Below are 18,378 nucleotides of genomic sequence, written 5' to 3'. Positions count from 1 at the left end.
CAAAGCAGGGACTGCAACAATAGTGGCCAAACGGTGCACATCCCAAGACAGAACTCTTCCAGCCTGAAACCCTGGCAGTAACAGCAGTCTCCAGGTTCTTGGCTTGCTTTGGACCTGGAAGAGTTTTGCTGCACCATCTCTGCAGGGATGATTTCCATGCCTCACTTATGCAGGAAAACAAACCAAAAAAAGAAAATTTGCTGAGAGACAGGAACTGAAAGGTGAAGTGATGCTCACTCTGCTGAGGGACACAAGCCTCTTTGCAGAGCCAGAAAAGACTGCTTTGAGGCACTGCCAGCACAGGAGAGACCGACCCCCAAAGATCATTTCCAGTGACAGCACTGGTCAACAAACCCACCTCCACATCAGAGTCAATGGGTCTCCACATCTCTCCACAGCGTGTCTTTCTGGCGGTCCAACAAGCATCACGTAGGAGTGACACTGACACAATCGATCTGGCCATGACCAAGGAGGTGGACGGTATGCCCTGCATGTGTTGCACCATGAGGACATCTTCCACAAGTGGGTCCCGCAGGGCTTTACGGGGATCTACAGGTCACGGTGGTCACCTGGCACCAAGGACTGACCTCACCCCAGTTACAAAGAGGGAGACCCCGGCACACTGCACACACACACTCGCATGTGATGGAGGCACGGATGTGGCTCATGGATGTGGTATGGGCACACCACAGCACGTGAGCAAGACGATGTCCTGATGTGTGTTGGGCAGATTAGCAAATGACCTTGATATCACTGCAGGGAAGGTGCTGCTGGTGATCCCTGAGAGGCAGACCTGAAGCTGGCAGGTGTGTTTGCACCCAGTGCCACCCCTCTTTCTGCACTGCTGCAGCTGAGCACCCCTCAGGTGCTGAAGGTGCTAAATTTGTGGTTAAGAAAGCTGTTTTCTGGCTCTTGACCCAGTGTGGGGAGGACAGGGAAGAAAATGGCACCTGCCATTTTCAGGCAGGGACCTGGGCACCTGCCGCCTCCTCCTCCTCCTCCTCCTCTCCTACTGACACTGCTCCTCCAAACGGGGGGACACTGGCTGCCTTCCTGCCGGGGCTGGTGGCCTTGTTCCTGGGCCCCCCTCAGACAGGGCTTCCCGCTGCCATGTCGGGCACAGCCCATATCTCCCTGGCAGTGGTAGTGGCTGTTTCTCTACCCTGTGCCCGAGGTGACAGCAGCCCGTGCCACTGCCATCGCTCATGCCTGTTGACACCTCGTCTCCTCTGGCCAGTGCTCCCCCCCGCCCTAGGAAAAGCCTGGGGTGGAGCTTGGTGAGCTGCAAGCAGAGGTGCCCTTTGGCATCTCCAGCCGGGGACCAAGCCTGACCCCAGGAAGGCTTGTGAAGCCACCTGTGCCGTGGCTCCAGGGAGCAGCAGTGGCTCCAAGGGTGCTGCTGTGTCTGCACCAGCCAGCGCAGGCACCAGAGGATGTCCTGCCACAGGCTCTGTGCAAACAGAGAGCAGGCAGCCTGCTCCTCTCTGGCTCAGGCTCGGTGAAACACCTTTCCCAAGCATGACATCTGTGGTGTGAGCGTCCCAGGTGTTACCCTCAGCTGCAGCTACTGTGTGAGGTGGCTTGTGAGCTTCTCTCCCTGCTGCATTGGGAGATGCCTGGGCACATCGACTTGTTTGTTTGCTTGTTTTTGAGCAAACACTACCTCACTGGGTGTCAGTCAATGGAAGTGCTGCTGGAGATCCTCATGTGGAACAGTCTGTCATCTCTCTCAAACCCTCTGAATGCCCACCTTCATTCACCATCGCTGCAAAGGCCATTTGACTTGGCAATGTTAGGTTTACAGTTGGACTCGATAATCTTAAAGGTTTTTTCCAACCTAAATGATTTCCAAGGAAAAATGTCAAAGCAAACATGGTGCCCTTTGCCATCACTGGCTATTGGCAGCATTAGGCCGTCCTCCCCAGACGTCTTCACTGAAAATCCTTGGAGCAGAGGTGAGGCAACGCTGCTTCCCCTCTCCTAGCTACAGGGACTGCAGGTGAGAGATGGGGGCACTTTGCAGATGCGTGGGGGCAATTGCAAATCTCTTCCACTGACGTTCGTATCAATGCTCAAAGTGAAAAGACAGAGATCATTTAGAAGATAAACGCGACATGTTTCCGTTCCTCTAAGTGTCAAGTAAAGTGGTAAACTCATTGGCTTGGGGTTTTATACGTCTTTAATGTAACACACCACACAGAGGAAAAGGGTTTTTTATGACTGTGCACTGCCACGGTGAGGACCTCGCCTGTGACTTGTCACTGCAACATAAGCTAAGGTAAATACTGCCAGCATATATGTGTGAAGGTATGGTTGCTTCTTAAAAACCTGTGATATAAAGGCTCTTTTTTTTTTTTTTTTTTTTTTTTAATTTACACTCTTTCAGACACAGTGTTTTATTATGGAGGGGAACTTGATGTACCAGCTGGACAGAGTGGGCTCTGAGGACGTGTCGGTGAGTCACCCCCCACCGGGCTGCTGCCCTGCAAGCCAAGGCCAGTAACACATCTGAGGGGTCCAGTTTTGCCTAAGGGGACACATACTATTGGTAGGGACAGCAAGGGTTTAAAAGAAATTAGTTTGATGATTGTTGTTCTCTGAAAAAAAAACCAACTAGTGAGTGAAAATATCTTTGGCTGTTTGCTGTCACAGGTGCTGCACAGGGTTGCGGTGGTTGCTGCTGGGGGCTGCAGGGGGCCAGGGAGCAGGGAAGGGGAATGTTGCTGCTGCTGGTGCATCCTGATGGGTGTCAGGAGAGCAGAGCCGCTGGTGTTGCGGCTGTCTCTGTTAGCAGACTAAAGTCTTGGTGGGCATGAGCTGCTGCCAGCAGTGGTTTGAGCTGGCACAGGCCAAGAGAGCAAAGCTCCTCTGGGGAGGAGGGAAGAAGGGGAAGAACACCCTGTCTGCTTTTGGGAAGTTGCCCCTCAGGCCAGAGCTGCCACCACTGATCTCACCCAGGGTAGAGGGAGCATACAATGTGCAGCACCCACCAGTGACCTGTACATGCGGGTGCCTCTACAGCTGAAAACCTTGAACCATGCAGGAATCCTCTGCAAAAGTCCCACAAAGGGCTATTTCTGGCATATAGCTACCTGGAAACGCAGCTTTTAGGAGATGAGCATTTACATGTTAGTTCCTCTTTGAGCACTGCTCCATTTTTCAGAGGAAACATAGAACAGGACTCTGAAACTTTTGTCAGGGGCTGTCAGCCACATGGCCATGCCCATCTGGTTGCTGGTTTGGGGATGCTCCCTGGCTCTGGCCCCGGTGCCCCACCACATCCACCTGGACTGCAGGCTTGGAACTGGGCACCCCACATGGAGCTGGCAGGGGGATACTGGTAACCTCTGGTTTACCACCACCGCTGCATTTTCCTTGATCTCCTCTGCCCCTCTTGTGCAAGTATCTCATCTTGCAGGAGAGGACTAGTCACTCATGTTCATTCCTCATTCGCATCCTCCAACACAGATAACGCACAGCTGTTTTGTCCTCATGCGGCTTGGTGTGAGCTGACTTGTGCCTAGCCTATTTGCTGAGAGGGTAATTTGGAACTTGTACCTTATGAAATTCATTGTCCTTGAACAGGTGGGTTACACATCACCAGCATCTAACACCTCTGCAGCCTCTGAATATGCCTTCTTCTACCCAGAACTGGACATCAGCTGTGATCTTGAAAATATTCCAGCATTTGCATCTACCTTTTTTCCAGTGCTGTACTCTCTACTGTTCGTGACTGGCCTCATAGGAAATGCTTTGGTCGTTTGGGTCCTAACAGTCTTCAAGAAAGTCAGGGCCATGACTGATGTGTATCTGCTGAACCTCGCCATCTCTGACCTCCTCTTTGTTTTCTCCCTCCCATTCTTGGTTCAGTACTCCATCAAGAGCCAGTGGACTTTTGGAAATGCAATGTGTAAAATCATCAGCTCAGCTTACTTCATTGGTTTCTACAGCAGTGCCTTCTTCATAACCATCATGAGCATCAACAGGTACTTGGCCATTGTCCGGTCTGTCTACGCTCTACAGATTCAGACAACTGCCCATGGGGTTATCACCAGCCTGGTCCTTTGGGCAGTGGCCATTTTAGCATCAGTGCCAGACTTAATTTTTTTCCAGGAAATGAATGACAATAACCAGACTAAGTGCATCCCTCACTATCCTAACGGCAACAATGGCTGGAAGACTTTCACTAATTTTGAAGTCAATGTCCTGGGGTGGCTGATCCCTGTTGGTATCCTCAGTTTCTGCTACCACAGCATCTTGAAAAACCTGCAGAAGTGCCGTACTCAGAATAAGTACAAAGCAATGAAACTGGTTTTTATTGTCGTCATTGTGTTCTTCCTCTTCTGGACCCCTGTCAACATTGTGCTTTTTCTGGACTCTCTGAGGAACCTGTACATCATCGACGACTGCCAGACAAGCCAAAGGCTAAACCTAGCCATGGAGCTGGCCGAGGCGCTCTCCTTTGTCCACTGCTGCCTCAACCCGGTCATCTACGCCTTTGTGGGTGAGAAGTTCAAGGAGCATCTCCGTGAAGCTTTCAGAAAATACGCACGTTTTCTGTTTATCTGCAAAGACTATAGTGCTTTCGGTGGGCGCAGTCTGGACAAGCACTCCTCTGTGCGCGTGACGTCCTCACAGTCATCTTTTGTTGGCACTGTGTTGTAGAGCTACAATTAAAAAACTTTCTTCCTGAACAGGTGACCTGAAGTTGAGAAATCCTCCCAGCAGGGCATCCACAGGGTTTGGGCAACCTTTTAGGACAGGAAAAGTGGAAGCAGCTGCTTCAGCTTACTTTTATCATGATTGCTTTTGGGGTTCTTACTTTTTAGCGTCTGTTTTCAGCTTGTGGATTTTCTTCCGTCCTGGGCAGTTCTACAAAACTGACAATGCTTCCAGCTGCCTCTTCTTTCCCTCCTCTCTCTCTCCCTCCCTCTTCCTCCTCCCCTGTGAAAAAGAAGCAGAGACTAGATTATTTTCCTCCCTTTCCCTTGGCATGTCCTGCCCTGCTTGCTTTGTGAAAGGGAGGCCGAAATTACCAGCAGACTCCTGCACTGCCCGAGCAGCATGGAGAGATGCCTTACAAACATTTCTTCCCCCACCTCAGATTCAGTGCTGAAAGGAACTGTTTATGTTTCCGAACTCAGGACACTTGGCTGCTCCTTCCCTCGTCTGAGCAGAGTGGATTGGCTTCGTAGGCAGGGACAAAACCTGCTCTTTCGAGGGAAACGGTACCCAAGTTTAAGGCATCATGCCAGGGCCTGGCTCCCAGTTGGCTGATCTGAATGAGGTTTCCAGCCCAGAAAGAGCTTAGTGAGTGAATAATTAGATAATCAACAAAGAATTAAATGCTATGCATGCGTTTTGTCAAAATCAATGTGGAGGAATATCTAGGTATGATCTTGACTCCCCATCTGCTACCAGGTCCCACAGCTCTGGGGCTGGAAGGGTTTGGAGGTTGTACCCTAGAAATTACACTGTGGGTGTAAAGAAAAAAACCCTTACAGGAATGAGTGAGTGCCCTAGGGATGAGCAGAGAAACAGTTACCGGAAAAAAAAGGCTGAAGAATGGAAAAAATACTGAGTGCGAGCTGAGGGATTGATAAGAGTCATATGTCACAGCTTCCTGTGGACCTGCTGGATGGTGAGCCACAGACCAGGGAGGTGGCTGCTCTCAGCAAAGCCCTGACCTGCTGGCTGAGCCGTGGGTTGTTCTGCGAATACCTGAAACAGGATGGAGAGAGATACAAACAGGGGTAATACACCAAGCATCCTGTAACTCAGGTGATATCTAAAACGGATGACACTGGCTGATTTGAGTGGCCAGAGGCTCCAGAGGTGCCTAAAACCCAGACGACACTCACACTTCCCCATGAGGGAACTTTTTGAACGCTTTAAACAACTGATATGCCGGTATTGTTGCTGCTCTTGAGCATATGACTTGGTTTGACCTCCCAGTTACTGTTCCAGCTGGGAAACTGAATGACTGATTTATATGTGAATGGTTACCTATGCATACGCATATAGATGTACTTATACATACATATATATACCTGCATGTGTGTGTATATATACACAAATATATACACCTACATATACATGTGTGTATATATATCTTCTTTATATACACAAATATTGATAGGTAAATGCAGTGGTGTTCTGAAGCTTTTAGTCCTGATCTGTTTCTCCCTACAAGATATCACCATATTTGAAGTTTTATAATAAAGATACTGCATGCAGTGCAATTGCACAATCCTTGCACCTGAGGAACTTATTTCATTGTTAATTCTTTCAGCTTGTACATTTTCTTCTGTCCTGGGCAGTTCTACGAACTGACAATCCCTCCAGCTGCCTCTTCTCTCTCTCTCCTCTCTCTCTCTCCCTCTTCCTCCTCCCTTGGGAAAAAGAAGTGGAGAGCAGATTATCTTTTATTCTAGAAATTTAATTTCCTATAAGATTCTGCCCTTGTAGCGTTTCCACATGTACTGGGTACCCTTGGGCTTACTTAGCTAAAGTTAGAGCAGACCAAAACACAAAATATAATTCTTTTAAACCACTAATCTTCTTCGGATAGGATTTACTATTTTAATGTGTACTTGTATTGGCAATCTGCAAGGTACAATCTTTTGCAAGAACGTACCAGTAACAGAAGGTGTGCAGGACATACATGCTGGCTTATATGGGCCTTGACACACGTTCTCCAAATTGTAAAGCAAAGACTGTGACCAGGGGAAAAGGTTCAGCTGCTGCCTGGGTCCCAGCAGCAGGATCGCAGCCAGGCGCCGCAGTGCAGCTCCTGCCTTTCGGGTGCCTTACCACCCCTGGGCAACCAGGCTTTTTCTGTATATGCAAACACTCGGGTGCTCTAGAAGGAGATTCACAAAAATTCAGGACAAAGCCAAAGGGCGATGGGCAGGAGGACAGCACCAGCTATCTCCCTCCCCTGCAGATCCACAGCGTGAGCCCTCTAGATCAGACCTGGCTCAGCTGAAGCGCAAGAGATGGGAATGATTTCTGCAGCCCTGCAGCCCCATCCTGCAGCCCTTGCGTGGGCGCTTTGGGACAGGTGCTGGAGCCCATTTGCCCAAGCTGGCAAGAGGATGGCCTTTCCCCAGTGCTGCTGAGCATCTCTGCTAGGGGATATCTCCCTCTTCTCAGAGGTTTCATTGGCTGCTGTGTAGGTATCGGAGCGGGGCTGCGATCTAGGGCTTCCCCACAAGGGATGTAACCCTGCAGCGTGAGGGTGGCATAAATGTGCAGAGCCTTCTCTGCGAAGTCTTTCACTTCTCTAGTTCTCACTACAGTCTAAAGGGCATCTTCCCCCTGCTGCAGCCTCAGCACTGCTTGCAAAGCCTTCCAGCAGGGAGGCGGGAGACGCTTTCTGCTGCTCAAAGGATTTCCTGCCAGAGGCAGCTGCCTTCCTCTGTCACAGTGGTAACACCAGGAGCCCCAAGCTGGACTTGAACTCAACTTCTCCTTGAAGCCCAACTGCTTTGAGCCGCTGCTACTGCCTTCCTGTGCAAAAGGTGAAGGTGAGACCCACATCCGGAGGCTGCACAGCTGGCAGGAGCTGCCCTGTGTCGCTGCAGACTGCCAGGACCATCGCTGCAGGTCTCAGAGTTCATCTCCTTTCTGAAGGAACAAGCCTGGGAGCAGTCTGCTGCTCTGCCCAGTGTCTGTGAGGGCGCTGAGAGCACAGAAGAGCAGGAGGCATCTTCCTGTGTCTGTGCAAGCTGCTGGGCGTCTGGAGGGTAATGCCAAATTTTAGGGTCATCGCAAGAGCTGGGAACACAAGAAGCACCCAGCTGCTGAGGCTAGACCATCCTGCATCCCATGCCTGTTCACCTGCTTGCATAAAAAGTACCCACCACAGTTGTTATATTGGTCCTGCTCATATCTGCTACTTAGCTTTATATCCTGATCTTTCTTCTTCTTTTTGCTGAGATGATGCAGGTTAAAGAGGATTCAGGATGATGTTGGCATATTAAATAGTCAGATATTCACTTGTTCTGGCTTCAGTGTATCATCTTAAAACAGACACCAGAGTAATTGTTACCCACATTCAAGCTTAAACTTAAAATACATACTTGTTCTATTTTGATTTATTGGTGTTAATTGCATCAGAAGATCCCTTCTACAGACAGTCTCTGTTAGAAAGACGGAGTCTTTGTCTGATGCTACCTCTTCATGTTTGGATGGAAACACCTTGACAAGCTAGGTCATTGCAGCGGCATCAGCAGGGTTCGTCTTGCACAAAGGTCACTCGCCGCACTGTGCAAACCTGTGCAGCATTTGTAGAGAGCAAAAGAGTATGTTTAAGGACGCACGCTGTTGAACTGCACCAGCAAAAAGTGGGATAAATCAGGATATGCTAGCTTACAGTGTTGCTAGATCCCTTGGGAAGTAGTGTGAAGTGAGACCTGGTGGATTCTTTCTTCTACATCTTTCAGCTCTGAGCTGCAGGACTGCCACTTTAGCACAGGGAACGTGCTTGTTCCAAACGTCAGCATCTTGTTCCAAAACAGCATCCTGGAGTATGAAACTGGGCCACATCTAGCTTTTTCTGGCGTTATGCTGAAGCCTCCTTCCCAAAGCAACATGGAGACAACACTAATTAGATCATTGGCAGAATCTGTGGCTTTCGGGTCACTCGTTCAGGCCACTGCATGCAGTCTGGGGATGAGGATGGGAGCTTCTGACTTGATCCTTTCCGGAGAAGTCCTCCCAGCCAGCAGTGCAACTCTGCCCCTTGCTGCTGTGGTAGCATCCAGCTGACCCCGGAGGTCAGAACCAGTCAAAAGTTTTATGAGGGAAAAAAAGAAGGGTTATTGAAGGGTATTTGTGTCCCACACCTCTCTTGGCTGAAAGATGTTCCTGCGCAGGGAAGGGCCTGCATTAGCATGCACAAAACTCCCCAAACCCTTGGTAATTGTATCATGTCCAGGATAATTCTGTTGTGTTTTCAGCCTCTTGAAAATACTGATTTAGTATACCAGTTATGAAGCACCGTGGAAATTATTAACTGTGCCAGGAGAGGAGGCAGAAAGGATGGTGACAGAAAAAAAAGTAAACATGACTTTAGGTATTCTGTCTGGATGTAAGAAAAGTTTGGGAAATTGAAGGAGAATTATGTCCTTAGTCTGAATATGTAACAATTTTAACTGCAACACATGGGCTGGCATGCATTTTTTGGTTAATATTTGTACCTCACAGGCAGCAGGTAATGCTGGGCAAAGCAAAGCTGCTGCTGTACTACACCAGTTTTGACGCACGGCTTCTGAGCAACATGCTTCTGTGCATCTGTGTGCTTCTGCGTAAATCTTTATTTCTGCTAACTCAGCTGAAATACCAAAATATACAGAGGCAGGTAACAGAAATCCCCACCTCAGAATAGCAGTCAGCAGTCTGCTGACGAGTGCATTTGCTGGGGCCTTGTTCCGACCCAACACTGCTCTCGTCTTGCGGCTGGCTGGGACTGTCCGTGTGGGTCTGGTGTCCTTTCCAGCAGTCAGTGCACCCAATGTAACCCTGACGTCAGCAGCTGGGTCAGACTTACCATGGAGGATGAGATATATGCAAAAGAAGAGTACTGATGTGCGGAAAATCGGACTCCACAACTGGGAAAGTTGTAAAGTAGGTATGTTTATTCAGCGCTGGGCAGCACGGGGGGTCATCCCACCAAAATCGTGCGCACCTTGCGGCAATTCCCTTTGAATTTTATACAACAAAATGTTACATATTCAAAAAGCGCCTATACATATTCATGATCTGTCCGTGGAAAGGCGGTCTTATTACAATGAGTTCATTTCTATTGTCTCCGCCTTTAACTCCTCTCAGCTGCGCACGCGTAGTGCCTCTTGGTGGTCGTGGGCCGGGGTCTTAGGGATGAAGGCCGTATGTCTTCCTCACTGTGCACTTTTCACCTTCACCATAAAACTTACTCAGACCGGTTCCTAATTAGCAGAGAATCCTCCGTGTTCATTCCATTCTGATTTACTACCTCCTTATCTTGTGATTGGTTACAAAAATGCAAGCAGAATGAAGGGTCATCTTGACCCTTCCTTACGCTAGTTCTTGTTAAAACATCTTACGTAAGGGTTAAGATTACTAGATATGTGGCTTAAGCTAGTTAATGGTCCTGCTATTTTCCTTAAGTGTTAGTTCCCTCTATCAGTACTACCAAGCAAACAGCAATGATGTCTGCTGTGTTACCTCAGTAAATACTGGTTTTCCTCAATACACTCTCGTGTCCAGGCAGACTTCCAGCTAACATTAATGAATGTGCGACATATGCATCCATGTCTGCATCACCAAGACATTTATCCCCTTCTTCACCTGAAACTCTCTGAGGATGTTCAGTCTCCAAAATCCTCCATGTGCTTGGGTTTAGAGAAGGTAAAGCACTTGAGTTTTGAGAGAAAAGGGCACTCAAGCACCACAACCAGCTGAGGTCTTCATGTCACATCTGTCCACCATTAGCTGCCCAGATAACAATGCCTATCATAGATGATCCTGAAGCACAGGTTCAGGAGGGGCTTGAGAACAAGGCTATCATGCCTTCAGTGGTCCATGATTTTCTCCTTTTTCTACAGAAAAAAGAACAAAACTAGGCTGTTAACTGATGAAGTGCAGCAAGGCAATCATTTCTTAAAGCCCTAACCGTTTCCTGACCCATACTTGGAGATAAATGCTATCTTTCCAGAAAATGTGAGCACAGTGGCAACAAGGTGTGTGTTGCACACATGAAATGATCTTCAGGGGTAAAGCATGGCCTGAGCTTCAGCTCTGCCAAAGGAAGACGGCATACCGAGAAACAGAGTGGAGCGGAGGTTCTCTGTTCATCTCTCCATTTCCTAACAGCTCAGCAGCATGTGCATATGCTCCTCTCCTGTTTCAGAGACACCATGGTCCTCTCTGAAGCATGCCAGCTGCCATGGAGGAACAGCCCCAGCCTGACTCGTTCCTTAACCTGAATGCTGTTGCTGTACTTATTGACAGATGACTTTGGGGGCTCTTTCAGAAAAAAGGAGATGAACCATGATCCAAAGGGAAATACCCATTTTAATACCTAGCTCTTGACCCAGCACCCAGCCCAGGGCAAGGTTGGTGCAGGTCGTGGTGGACCAGTAGAGAGGTTTGTGGCGCTCTGGGCAGGTTTCAGTCCTTCAGAAAGGCCACAGGATACTGGGGTTTTCTGCCTGTTGAAGGGGCACATCTGACACCTGCCTCTGGGATGGACGTTGCTGCAAATCCTTGATGAACACTTAGCACAGCACAGAGGATGAGAGGAGATTTCAAGAGGATGAGAGGAGATTTCATTTGGGATCTTCAGAAAATATGTGTCTCTAGCAGTAGGAGGGAATGGATGCGGTGCACTGTATGCCCAGGTCAGTGACAGCCTGTGCCCTATTGCCACCCACTAAAGTGAACTCAAACACAATTTGGTTAAAAATGTACACATCAGTAGGTTCTCTTGACTTCATGACTAAAGCTATGCTGAAGCAGTATCTCCATTATCCATTTCTAGGTTAATAACAGCAGACAACTATTGGACCGGCACCCAGCAAATATGCAACACTTATTAAGAGGCATACATGGAGTAGAGCAAGCATATACAGGAATTTGGCCCCTTAGGCAGCTCTGTCCATTTTGTCTCCTAAATAGAGATGACAGGCTGTCCAAGCAGAAGGAACAAGCAGCCCCAGCAGCACTGAGACTGCTGGGGAGCTGTGAAATGCCCAGGCATCTCCCAATGCAGCAGGGAGAGAAGCTCACAAGCCACCTCACACAGTAGCTGCAGCTGAGGGTAACACCTGGGACGCTCACACCACAGATCTCATACTTGGGAAAGGTGTTTCACCGAGCCTGAGCCAGAGAGGAGCAGGCTGCCTGCTCTCTGTTTGCACAGAGCCTGTGGCAGGACATCCTCTGGTGCCTGCGCTGGCTGGTGCAGACACAGCAGCACCCTTGGAGCCACTGCTGCTCCCTGGACCCACGGCACAGGTGGCTTCACAAGCCTTCCTGGGGTCAGGCTTGGTCCCCGGCTGGAGATGCCAAAGGGCACCTCTGCTTGCAGCTCACCAAGCTCCACCCCAGGCTTTTCCTAGGGCGGGGGGGAGCACTGGCCAGAGGAGACGAGGTGTCAACAGGCATGAGCGATGGCAGTGGCACGGGCTGCTGTCACCTCGGGCACAGGGTAGAGAAACAGCCACTATCACTGCCAGGGAGATATGGGCTGTGCCCAGCACGGCAGCGGGAAGCCCTGTCTGAGGGGGGCCCAGGAACAAGGCCACCAGCCCCGGCAGGAAGGCAGCCAGTGTCCCCCCATTTGGAGGAGCAGTGTCAGTAGGAGAGGAGGAGGAGGAGGAGGAGGCGGCAGGTGCCCAGGTGCCTGCCTGAAAATGGCAGGTGCCATTTTCTTCCCTGTCCTCCCCACACTTCATGAGTTTTGCAAGGAGAGACCGAGCCCCTCACTGCCCATCCTGCCCTGAGCGCAGTGGTGCTGTCTCTCACTGGGAAGCGAGGTGATAGAAATAAATGGCTTGTCCTGAACAGAGCTCCAGAAGAAAATTTGACCTCAAGCTGTGAATGCGTGTGCAGTGTGTGAGGATGAGCACAGCGACAGCCAGAAAGGAAGGACAGAGCCCCGGCTGAACACTGACTAGCAGGACACTACAAAAGTTTTGTCCCTTGTGTTTGACTCAGCACCAGCCTTGACCACAAGGTAAAGAAGTGTGCGTGTCAGCAAGATTTGCAAACCAGCTGCCAGAAAGCAACGCCTTTCCTACACAAGAAGCGATGGAGTAAATAGGTTTTGTTCCCCAATGCTCGAGTATTCAGCTGGGCTGAGAGCAAAGAGCAGCACTGGGTGGTTTCCTTGGGTCTTTTGTCCATGCTCACTGCCAGGCAGACTGTGTTTCTCCTCCCCTCGCTCACACCAGCTACTTCTGTGTCTTTTCACCTGTGCACCTCTTGCACCATCCCCGCACAATTCGGTGTCCAGTGTCCCCAACACCATGCTATCCCAAGGGGTGCTTGGCCGCAGCGGTGCAGAGAGGGGTGGTGCTGGTGCAAATGTACCCACCGGCATCAGCTCTCGTGAGCAGCACGAGGGCAGGAGAGAGGAGGAAAAGGAGGGAGAGAGAGACGCAGAAAAGGAGGGAGGGAGGCAGCTCGCTGCAGTGTGGCTGTGTGGCCGTTCCTCCTGCCTGGGCGAGTCCAGGAGGGCAGGGATGTGATCCCCCAGCTGACGGCTTCCTGCCCGCTTTCTCAGGTCTTACTGTTATCGTTGGAGCCAACCTCACAAGCAGCACAGCCTCAGCGATGAGCTCTGAGTGATGGGTATAACTCAGGTACGCACTGAAACAGGTGGGTCCATGTGGCTCGCGTGCACATCACCCATCCCAGTGGACTAGGACACCTCCCCAGGAGACCTGGCTGAGCCTCCATCACCTCTCCAGGGCAGGAAAGCACCATCCCCAGGTGGCAGCTGGAGTGAGGGGAGGCTAACGAAGGCTCAGGAACCCAGATGTGGTCACCAAGGCACGAGTGAGCCTAAGCACTAAGCTGGTTCAATGCCCTTATCCCTTCAGTGTTATTTCTAATGCATGGATAACTGCTCCTCTTCATTTTTAATACCCGTTTGGGCTGCACTCCTTTTGCTTGCAGAAAGTGTGCAAGCCTTCAGCTTTCTGTGGCTCTTCTCCTCAGCAGCTCTTGAGCTAAAACATTTTCATCCCTAAACACAGCTTCTCTCTCTCTCTCCCGGGGTAATTTTTGCCTCCCTGCCTTTTTAATGAGGAATAAATGCATCTCCCAGTGATGGCTGGAAAGCCGCTACAGTGGGGTTGTCTCCTTGCATCTCTCCAGGACAGTGACATGAAGGGATGAGGTCCCTCTGCTGGGTTTTCTTTCAGAAGTGAGGCACAGAAATGATTTCTGCAAAGGGTTGTGTGTGTGCATGTAACCAGCTGATGCCCATACCCTCCCCAAAAGCTGCCAGGTGGGCTCTGGGCAGGCAGCAGCTCTGCTGCAGGTGACCACGGGAGGAATGGGACACTGCTGTGTCAGGGATGTGCCTCCAGAAGTGCCTCCACTCAGCGGATGGAAAAGACAAGAAGAGAGTTTTGGAGCAGAAATTAAGAGAAGGGGTGGGGGGAAATGCCCAGCAGGGTTCAGTGTAGTCACGGCTACGGTGATGTTGCACTGCCGAACGTGCAGGGCTGAGCCGTGCAGGGCAGCTCTGCATCAGAGAGCTGTGGTGGGACCTGGGGGCTCCATCCCTGCTCACTGCCCAGCCATAAGGAGTATTTCCAAAGCATCCAGCCTGAATGATACAATTCCCAGCTCCGTGGCACACTACTCCGGGTAGTGCAGGGAAGGAGCTCACAGCTGCCTGCGTTTTGCTTCTGTTCCTCCGTTTGAAACAAATGCAGAAGAATATGGCAGGGCTTCAGGCTGGAGGAGCTCCTTCTTGGGATATGAGACATCTGGGTGCTGCTGTTGCCATCACTGTTTTGCTTGAGGAAACGGTGCAAGTGTCCATTGTAGCTGCACCCAGCGACATGGTGCCATCCACTGTTCAGCCGCAGCTGGCAGCCCCGGGGAAGAGAACGGACGGCTGTGTCCTGAGCTCTGCAGCCTTTGGGAGCATTTCAAATGCACCATTCAGGCTTGTAAGCCTTGCCAGGGTTGCAGTCTGCTCCTCAGAACAATCATTTGGATAAGCTTTTGATGTGTCTTCAAAACGAAAGTAAACATGATGCCAACGGCTGTGGTTTAGAGTCAAAGTTAGTTGTAAGACCAAAACGCCCCAGCAGGTGCTCTGCATAGCAGAGGGAGTCAAAACAGGACCATAGCTGCTCTTTCATCATCAACGTATGGATGCTTGCAAGTTTGTGTGAGCATAGCATCTCCATAGACTACTTTCCACACTAGCCCTTTTTCTCCCTATCTACAAGGAATTAAATCCTCAAGGGGCATTTCTGCTACAACTCCAAAACCACATTCTGCATCCGCTTATTCATTCCAGCTCTGCCACAGTCTCAGCTGTAACTGCTTTCCGTTTGAGCAAAGCGATAAATCAAACAAAAAGAAACATACAGCTCCAGTAAGTCTCTGAAGGCCACAGAAGGAAGCCCTGCTGTCACAGCACGGAGAGAGAGGAGGTTCCTGGGGATCCCTCTGGTACCCCAAGGCAGTTACACTTGCCCATCGGCCCTGCAGAGGGGATGCCAAAGAAGCTCTGGAGAGCAAAGACAGCCCCTTTCTTCAGACAACCACCACCATCAGGCTTTCCCACAGGGCAGCAAAAGCACGGTGTGCTGGGCAGAGCACTGTTTTGATACTTCAGGCCAGACGTTTCTCTACCGAGCGCTTCAGACCACAAAGCTTGATCTTTGCCAGCGCTGCTGTGCGAAAGCCTGCCTCCCTGAACTGACCTGGCAGCCCAGCCATGGAGCAAGAGGAGATGCTGCTGGTGTGGAAGTGCCACTGATGTCCCCAGATGTGGAGAGAAATAAGTTTTCAAATTCAAAAGGAAATTCAGAGGGAGATGGAATAAAAAGAAAAGGGTTTTTGTCCCTGTCATGGTTTAACCCAGCCGGCAGCTAAAACAACCACACAGCTGTTTGCTCATGCCCCTGCCCCCCCCCGCCAGTGGGGGTGGGGGAGAGAATTGAAAATGAAAAAAAAAGTAAAACTCATGGGTTAAGATAAAAACAGTTTAATAGGACAGAAAAGGAAGAAGATCATCATCATCATCAATATCACTATACAAAAATTAATAAATATATGTATTCAATTTTATTTAACTATTAAATTTCGAATACAATTTATAATAAAATTATAATAATGATTATTCTTATTCTTGCCCCCCCCCCCCGCCTTGTTGGCAGGGCAGTATGAGAAGCTGCAAAGTCCTTGACTGCTTGGCAACAACTAAAAACATGTGTTACCAACATTATTCTCATCCTAAATCAAAAACACAGCACTATACCAGCTCCTAGGAAGAAAATTAACTCTATCCCTGCCAAAACCAGGACAGTCCTTTCTTTACCCACTGTATCCCTGCAGAGCACATCCTTCACTCTTGATTTCCTACTCTGAAAGCCTCCTGGACCTCGCAGTTGGGAAGTCAGCAAGCTCTACCTAACCCTTCCCAGGAAAAGTCTCTCTGGTTACGAGGGATTCAATGTCTCTCTCTCGTTATCTTGGAGAAACATAAATGTTTTCCCCCAACTCACATATGGACCAGAATGAAAGTCTTTCCAGCAACTTTCTCAGACTTTCTTATCCCTGAGCTGTGTCCTGAATACCAGAGGGTGAACAGAGGTGAAAGACAGAGAGCAGAGATAGTTCTTGATGTTGGAATTGTCTTTCAGGTGGTGTTCATTTCAAACCTATTCATCTTGCACTAGAAGCACACACCATGATGATGATGAGCATCGCTCATCTAGGGCTATCACTAACAGCAGAATACAACAGAAAGCCTTTTCTGTCTCCCTGGGAGATCTGTTGAGGACATCTGTGAGTCAACCTGACTTGGTTTCTCTTTATTTGAAGTCGTCCAGCTAAAAACCATGTGGGTACTCCTTTTGGCAAACATCATTTCTTCACAAGGGTAACAGCCTGCTCTGTGTTCAGTTCTGGTTGAATTCTGGTCAGCGCAGGAGGGAAGGGGCTGATGGCTGCCTTCAGGGAAACCCAGCTGCAAGGAGGTCTTTTCTACCGGGAGGCAAGTGGTGACTGGGGACTGTCTCTCCTGCTGTTACATGGACAGTCCTGACCCTTATTTGCAAGCTTTTTGACTGCAAAGAGCAACACCAGAGGTGATGTGCTGGTGACCCAGGAGCAGGTACCCGCCGGCACGAGAGCAGCCATGGTTCCCTGGGCTCTGGCAACCCGTGTTTCACAGGTCAGTAGCAAACCAGCGTGGTGTGTGCAGGTCTCCAGTGGGGAAGGTCCTAGTGGATTATCCACACCTTTTTTTACATGGCTTGTCGGCAGGAGGCAGTGGCTGGCGAGGGCACGGCCCTGCATCATCCCCATGAGGATGTGGGAGACAGGTTTAGATTTTGGTGTCCTCTGAACCACAGCACAACTTCTGCAGGACGCACGGCTGGGGCAGCACTGCAGGGATAATGTCTGACTATCACTGGAATCAAGGAAGCCGCCATTTGCCTTCCTGAATCTTACGGTTCTCACACAATGAGAATATTTCCGTAGTACAATATGCCAGAAATTATCTTTCTGAAAAATCGAAGGTTCATAATTTTGGCAGTCATAGATCCTACTTTCAGTGTGTGGGGAGAAACCAGCCATCAGCCTTTTGATGTTTTCCTGAAAAAACTGCAGAGTTCTTTACATCTATTTTTAAAGAAAGGGCAGGATGGAGCTTTGGCACTTTTAAGAGAAAAAGGAGGAAAAGGCAATTTTTAAAAATCTGCTGCTCTGGCCCTTTACTATTCCCTAACTTTTAAACTTTATTTTCAGCAGAGTATCTTTGCTGTTTCTGGCTAACACCTGACCAGAAATTGGTTCACTGATGATTTCCATGGGCGCTTGTCGTGGCCCATGGGGCTGACTTCTCTCGCATAATTTGGCTGATGTTGGAGGCCCACAGTTTGACCTTTTCTGTATTGCTGCGTAGCTCTTGGGGATGTAACTTTTGCTAGATAAAGCACAACATCATGAAAAAACACTTAATTGGCAGAAATACCAGAACTAAACTTATACAAGAAAATCTGCCTGGCAACTCACTACACCAATCAATGAGCAACAGCTCAGGCAACCTGAAAGACGCTCTCCACCCCAAATACCCCATCCAGCTCAGCCTGTATGGAGGCGGCACAACTCTGGCTTTGGGGAGAAGGCATTTTAACCTCCCGTGGCATCTGAGGCAGGGACAGTACCTGGAGGTGTTTCCAGGACTGTATTCCTGTGTGTGCTGGAGGACCTTGGTATTGGTACAGCCCCCAACCAGACGCAGTGTCTCGGATTGCTGCAACAACACACGCCACTGCACAGCCTCCTGCCTGGCTTCACTCCAGATTAACTGTATTGCATTCCCCAGCAGTGCCTGGAAACATGCCACGTGGCATCCCAATTGTGGGTACACCCGTAATGCAACCCTGAGCATGATGCTCAGGTCAGGGGCCAAGAAGGGTCCTTGATTAACGAACGTGCCAATGCTTTAAACCCTCAGATTCCTCCTGTCCACTGGAAGCCCTAGGCTGCAGGGAGGTGTTGTCCTCAAAATCTTATTTATGGGGAAAGACGAGGCACAACATATGTATAGATAAAGCCAAGCATTTATTGTTAGTGTAATGGCAGTCTCAAGGCTCCAATCGTTATTGCTCTAGATCTGCTGGTTGCAGAAAA

General features: G+C 49.6%; 1 protein-coding gene across 1 annotated transcript; it reads left to right on the top strand.

Moving 5' to 3' along the window:
- The first annotated feature begins 2,390 nt into the window (after nucleotides 1-2,390).
- On the top strand, nucleotides 2,391-4,665 carry LOC104637372 (C-C chemokine receptor type 8). The gene is made up of 2 exons (XM_010304831.2): nucleotides 2,391-2,455; nucleotides 3,586-4,665. Exons 1-2 carry the CDS (start codon nucleotides 2,402-2,404, stop codon nucleotides 4,663-4,665), a joined length of 1,134 nt encoding a protein of 377 aa, XP_010303133.2. The 5' UTR covers nucleotides 2,391-2,401.
- Nucleotides 4,666-18,378: the final 13,713 nt, after the last annotated feature.

The sequence above is a fragment of the Balearica regulorum genome, chromosome 2 (genome assembly GCF_011004875.1).
Source record: "Balearica regulorum gibbericeps isolate bBalReg1 chromosome 2, bBalReg1.pri, whole genome shotgun sequence".
NCBI lineage: Eukaryota > Metazoa > Chordata > Aves > Gruiformes > Gruidae > Balearica > Balearica regulorum.
Note: the sequence above shows the minus strand (reverse complement) of the source record. Positions and strands in the feature narration are given on the sequence as shown.